The sequence below is a fragment of the Canis lupus genome, chromosome 7 (genome assembly GCF_048164855.1).
Source record: "Canis lupus baileyi chromosome 7, mCanLup2.hap1, whole genome shotgun sequence".
Lineage (NCBI taxonomy): Eukaryota > Metazoa > Chordata > Mammalia > Carnivora > Canidae > Canis > Canis lupus.
In genome coordinates, this window is record NC_132844.1 from 25,583,148 (window position 1) to 25,589,812 (window position 6,665).

The window sequence follows — 6,665 nt, forward strand, 5'->3', positions numbered from 1 at the left end:
CCTCACCAAAGATAATATCTTAAATAACCATAGTACTTTATCTATACCAGGAAACTGACATTGGTAAAGGTCTTAGTTAAATTCTACTCATTTGGGGCACGTGGGTGGCTCAGTTAAGTGTCTGACTCTTGATTTTGGCTCAGGTCACGATCTCAAGGTCCTGAGATTGAGCCCTGCATCAGGCTCTGCCAATTCTCTCCCACACTCTCTCCCTTTGCCCTTCCCACCACTTAACAGTGTCTGTCTCTAACTCTCTAAAATAAATAAATAAAATCTTTAAAAAACAAAAATTCCACCAACTTTTGTGTGTGGGCCTAGATACGTTGGAGGGGCAGGTTGTGAAATTGTATCATTTCTAGATCATGTAACCATCATAACATTCAGAATAGACAACAATTCCATTATGAAAGAAACTCCTTCTTGGCAACCACTTAATAATTACCCCTTACACCCTGCCCTAATCCCCTACCCAACCATTGCTCTCTTCTCCATCACTATAGTGTTGTCACTTTGAAAATGTTATATAAATGGAATCACAGCAGGTAATGTTTTGAGATTGGCTTTTTTAATCCAGCATGTTGAGATCTCCCTTGAGATCCACCCAAGCTGTTATGTGCATCAGTAGTTTGTTCCTTTTATTGCTGAGAGTTATTCTGGTCTCTTCTTCCCTTTCCTTCCTCTCCATGCACAATCTCCCTTTCCCCTAAGAAAAAAAGTTGTCATTAAATATCTTATTAGAACTGAGCTTTATCCTCCTTCTTGGAGATAAAGGTCATGATAGCTGAAGGAGAAAGAATTTAAATAGAATACTCAGAAGATGAAAGTTCATCTTTCCTCCTGACTCGGTAGAGTGCTGCAGTTCTTCACTTGTAGAGCACTCAGCTTAGACCCTCTTCTACTGATATATTCTTTGTGTACTTATTTAAAATACATCAGTTGACAATGACTATAGTGTGTCAGAACTCAAATATTTGGATTTATGCCCCACCTATTTTTGTGGGTTAACTTATCACTGTTACTTTAATATTTTTAGGGGTACGCCTGGGTGGCTCAGTTGGTTAAGTGTCTACTTTCTGTTAAACTTATGATTCCAGGGTCCTGGGATCAAGTCCCATATTGGGCCACTTACTCGGCAGGAAGCCTGCTTCTCCCTCTCCCTCTGCCTGCCGCTCCCCCTGCTTGTGCTCGCTCGCTCTCTCTGTCAAATAAATAAAATCTTTTTAAAATAAATAATATTTTTTTTCCCAAGACAGATAAAGGGCAAAAAAAGCATTTTCAGCAAGTGTTCCAAATGCTTCAGATCATGGGATATGACTGGGCAGAAAGGTAATGTCTGCACGGTTCATAACTGTCTGCTCAAGATCATTAAGGGTTTGTTAGGTCAGCCAAATCCCAAAAATATACCAAGTTGTTAAAGGTCATCGTTCAGATTTCACTTTATTTCAAGGTATAAGGGTAGAAAAGCAGATTTTTTTTTTTACATTTATGTCCTGGTTATGTTTCTAAGTTATAAATATTTAATAAATGTGTCTTTATTAGACATCTGCCTCTCAGTGGCTTTCCAAAATTCTCAATTCCTCCTTTTTCTCACAAAGGCAACTGGTAACTTAATCCCATCTCAGAGCTCTGTAAAATGAAGCTGTGTGTTTAACATCTTTTGTGGCATATAACAAATCACATCGCATTTCAGTTTATCAATTTGAAAAGCTCCTCTCTGAGAGTTCAAGTTCAGACTAGTCCCTGAAAGGCTGTGATTATATACTGATCTCATGTCTTTTCTCTTCCATGTCAGGTGCCAGCACGTGCCCTTTGGAGTGGTGCAGGGAATGAAGACTCGAAAAGGAGATGTTACTTTTCTGGAAGATGTTCTAAATGAGATTCGATTAAGGATGCTGCAGAACATGGCTTCTCTTAAGAGTGAATTCACTTTATTGTTACAGTCATAACTTAACATGTCACTTGTATGTTTTGTGGGACTTTTGTGCAGTATGATTTATTTTGACCATTCCTCTGTTCATTTTCACCAACCTTGTCAAAATAGCCTGCACTAATGAGAGATGTGAGGGTTTTAGACTTAAACTGAATGACACCATTCATTCAGTTCAGTAATCTGAATTGATGACCCTAGGCCTCTTCAAGGACAGCCTCCGCTTTGTCATCCCACTGTTGGAGTGGTTACGCAGAATTCTCATGTTATGTAATAGGAAACAGGTCACAAATACATATGGTTCTGTTTAACCTTAGAAAAGGAAGTGCTAGCATTATCTAATATCTCCTGAGGGATATTTGTGAGAAAAGTGAATTCATGTTTCTTTCCTTTTAATGTAGGAAGGTAATGTCTTTATCCAAGGTAAATTAGTCCAAATTAGGAAAGTAAATTGCCACCATGAACCCATTTGTTCTTTTTACTGGCAGCAGACATTTTTGGAAGATTGTATCAGAATCCCTGATTCTGTACAGTTTCGTGCAAGTTAAAGATAGCTGCCTTTGTCCGTTCCAGCTACCAAAGTACTGGAGAACCCACAGGAAACTGCAGAGAGGGTCGGACTTGCTGCACTCATTATTCAGGTCTGTTAAGACTGCCTCCTGTGAGACCCTCTTGTTTGGCACTAGAACAAACCCCAGCACTAAAAATTTACTCTTGTCATTCTAGGACTTCAAAGGTTTACTCTTATCTGATTATCAGTTCAGCTGGGATCGTGTTTTCCAGAGTCGTGGGGACACAGGAGTCTTCCTGCAGTACACACATGCCCGCCTCCACAGGTGAAAGCCATCTGTAGGGCAACGCTGAGCCCCTCCAGTCCTCCCCAGGGTGGGGCTGGCTGGCATGCTCCTAAGATCAAAGGTCCTGTTTACTGGGCTTCTCTAGTATCTCCTACCCAAAACTAGTTAGAAGTTCAGGGAACCACCTGTTAGGTTTGGTTTTTAAGATATTTCTTGAGCACATCTGTAAGAGTTGCTTTTATGTTTATTACCTTATTTAGAACTCAGAACAATGCTTCCAAAGAATATACTCCCATTTTTAGAGGAAGAAATAGATTAGGAAAAATTGAAGCATTTTGACAAACTTGCAATTTTATGTCCTTAGGCGACTTGTTTAATCCTTTGTTGTTTTTAAACTTTTGATAACAGTTTGGAAGAGACTTTTGGATGTGGTTATCTAAATGATTTCAACACTGCTTGTTTACAAGAGCCACAGTCTGTTTCCATTCTCCAGCATCTTCTCAGGTATGATTTTTCTAGTATTATGAAGTCTGCACACACTTAGTGAAATGACTTTTGGTGGTTTGCTGACCACTGGAGTAAATAATCCAGTAACTAGGTACTGCCTCCCTGCCACCAGACAGCAGTTTCCTGAAGGTATGGCTGAAAAGTGATTGATTACCTGCCCTTGAGGGCAGACAAAAGAGGACACAGTCAAGATCAGTCCTTGGGACTTAAAAATACCACCGCTGAATCAGTTCAGGAGCCTGACACCCTCTATGTCATGATATGAGAATAGAAAGCCTGGTAAAAGCATAAACTTGTGTTTGGGAAGAGATCGTCTTCTCCTCACCCTCCTTTATAAGTGAAGGAAAACTTCTGCCTGTGTGCAGCTTCTGTGAAACTATAAGTCCTTCATTTGCCTCAGGGTTTCAATTCACAGTCTCAAATAAATATCTACTTGATGCCCCAACACTGGGCAAGAGACCACACCTCTGAGCTCTCACAAGCATTGTTGGTGAAGCCAGACTTGTCAAGAGATATTAGTCTCTGGAGAGGATGTAGGTAATTAATAAGGCAGTTTTCTCTGATTGTCACACAGTGGTCAGTGGCTCCTTCCTGGGATCAGAGGAGTCAGTTTTCTCACATTTGGCTAATTTGTTAGAAAAAATAACTTGGTTTTCTTAGCATTAAAGGTAGTAGTTTTTGCTAGATTATGTTCCTAAACATGGCTGTAGGCTTTTTACATTCAATTAACAGCCATGGTTTGAGTCCTTGTTCTGGTGTAGGCCTAAGGGATATCAAAATGATTCCTTGCCATCAAGGAATTTGTAAGAAAGAAAAATGTGCCTTTACATTTAAATGCACACAAGGTCTTTTTTCATATACCTTCTACTCTTTTTTGAGAGCAAGAGCGTACCTAGGGGCAGAGGGAGGAGAGCGAGAGAGAAATTTAAGCAGAGTCTCACATGGGGCTCAGTCTCACAACCCCAAGATCATGACCTGAGCCAAAATCAAGGGTCCACCCAGGCATCCCCTATACCTTCTAGTCTTAATGATGTACATTATTACATCCTTACATTATTACAGTCCTCCTCAGCCAACTGGTCCTGTCATGTTTCTTTTAGGTTCGACGAGGTACTTTATAGATCATCTCAGGACCTTCAACCCAGGCACATTGTCAGATACCTTCTAACTCTAAGGTATTTTATAACCTTGCTGTTTTCAGTTATTAAAGACAACGGAGACCTGATCTAACAAAGGACCTTTTTCTAAAATTTTCCTATAAACAAACCCTTTGGCCTAAAAAGTGAGATGCCTTAAATTACAGGAATTCTTGCTTCATTTTTTCAAATCAGCAGTTAATGTTCATTTATTCATTAAGTGATAAAAGGTACAGTCACTACAGTCTAGTGACAGGAACCAACAGCTTCGTCACAGGTAGTAATGTAAGAGTGCATATGTGTTAGGACAGAGTGGACATAAGAGACAATGTTAGGGCACTCAGCCCAGCCTTGATGGATAATAGAGAGCTTCTTGGAGAGGAGTCGATATTAATTGGGAGAAGCAAGGTGGCAGAAAAGGAAGAAAAAGAACATCATACATTAAAGGAACTATAAGCATAGTCCCAGGGTGAGAAATGATTGTATAAATTCCTTTTTGCATGTATTAAGGCATTTCAGCTTATTTTCAGGGCAGTGGAGCCCATAAAAAGATTTTAAACAGACACACAGAAAAAAAATCAGTCAGCTAGAGGGTAGAAAATGAATTGGAAGGCAAATCAGTGACACTTTAACAGGAATTACATGGTAACTGTTTCAGAAATTCTGAATAGAGGTTGAGTATCTTCTAGAGCAACACCTATATCTTTCCTGTATGTTAAAATCTATTTAAGAAAAGAACTACTTGCTTTTACTCAAGATTTACTGAAATCAGATTGGTAGTTTTCTTGATTATCCTTTTTTATCTCTTCCCCAGATTTAAATAATTTTTTTTCCTTTAAATTCTACCTAGAGAAAAAGAAGCGAGAAAGTCTTATTAAAGTTAATCATTGAAATGAATTTCATAAGCATTTCTCTGGCATATTCTATTTGCTGCTATACCTAAACAGAAAAGATACTTTAGCGGAGAGTGGCCAGTATGCATGCAGTGGATTACTAGTTTTTACCTCACCTTTTCACTGTACAGAGGGGGAGAGTCCAGATGATGTGAAACTTTTCGTGCTAAAAGGTGTCTAAATGAGCAAAACTAATTTTTAGAAAGGAATCCCCTATCTCTATGAAGCAGTGAGATTGTAACTTTAAGAACTTGACATGTTAACAACCGAAATCTAAAGTTTTAGTTTAATGTGTTTTACCTACCCTGCTACAGAAAAGCAGTGAATTCAAGTCTTAACTTCTAGTATTGGACACAACTTTTAATGGTTCTATGCTTTGATTTAAGTTGAGGCTATAAGATACCAACCTTCTATGTTACAAAAGGAAATATCTACTGGTCTTCATCACGACTTCTTTCTTCCCATTTCAGTCATCTTGCAGGTATGGCACACAAGACATTGTATGTGAAAGACAGTCCTCCCGAAGTGGCTGGGGTATGTTAAGTGGTTTCTATGTAATCTCTAGCATCCTCCGATTAATATTGAGTCAGTCTTGTAAATGTTTCTAACATAGCATCTTGTGGTTCAGCTACAGCAGTGTACTTTAGACTCAGGTAGTAATTAGAATTGGGCTATAACAATCAGTGTTTATATACTTTCCAACATTGAATTATGAAATGCATCTTCCTACCTCAAGTGTTAAAGTGAGGAGTTTCCCTTATCTGAAGCTGTACTTCAGATAATATAATGATACTGTTCACTCCCACTCCCCAGCTCTTGGATACCAGTCATACCATAAGGAATTTGTCTTCCCTTACAGACAGCAAACCCTAGGACTCTGAGATACTGTTCCTACTTTAAATTAGAAGGAAGAATTACTTTTAAAAATGTTCTTTATTCACTTAGAGTTAGCCTGTTGTTAAATTGAACATTCATTCTTTGTTTTATTTTGTAGGCCAGACTTCATCTTTTCAGAGCTGTGCGTTCTGTCCTAGCCAATGGAATGAAACTTCTTGGAATAACACCTGTATGTAGGATGTAATTTCTAATTAAAATAGCTTCTAAATACTAAATGAATTCTAGTTATCTATTCTTATATGCCTTGTTTAGAATTTAAACTGTTATTCTGTATCAGAATCTGTATTTTAGTAAGCCTAAGTGATTTATCAACTTATTAAATCATTATCTAAGAAAAATCATTTTAGTTCCCTCCTGGTCAATAGGTACTACACAGAGTTTTGTAAAACTAAGATCTAAAATTCACTGTGGTCTACTGGAGATAAAAGACTAGACTTTAAGCTCCAGGGCTACATTTTCACAGCATCATTCTTCTAGAAAGTGTTCTTATAACTGAGATTATCTCATG

The 6,665-nt window shown here is 38.3% G+C and overlaps 1 protein-coding gene across 8 annotated transcripts in view; it reads left to right on the forward strand.

Annotated features, from left to right (window-relative positions):
* The window catches only part of RARS2 (arginyl-tRNA synthetase 2, mitochondrial), a 53,281-nt gene extending 46,909 nt beyond the window's left edge, over positions 1–6,372 (forward strand). For all 8 annotated transcript variants that reach the window (XM_072832113.1, XM_072832114.1, XM_072832110.1 and 5 more), the window contains 8 exons: positions 1,250–1,326; positions 1,793–1,917; positions 2,501–2,568; positions 2,654–2,763; positions 3,133–3,228; positions 4,332–4,406; positions 5,731–5,794; positions 6,255–6,372. In XM_072832113.1, coding sequence (XP_072688214.1) covers positions 1,250–1,326; positions 1,793–1,917; positions 2,501–2,568; positions 2,654–2,763; positions 3,133–3,228; positions 4,332–4,406; positions 5,731–5,794; positions 6,255–6,341 — 702 coding nt within the window. In that variant the 3' untranslated portion in view covers positions 6,342–6,372. The remainder of the gene's footprint in view (positions 1–1,249; positions 1,327–1,792; positions 1,918–2,500; positions 2,569–2,653; positions 2,764–3,132; positions 3,229–4,331; positions 4,407–5,730; positions 5,795–6,254) is intronic.
* The last annotated feature ends 293 nt before the right edge of the window (positions 6,373–6,665 follow it).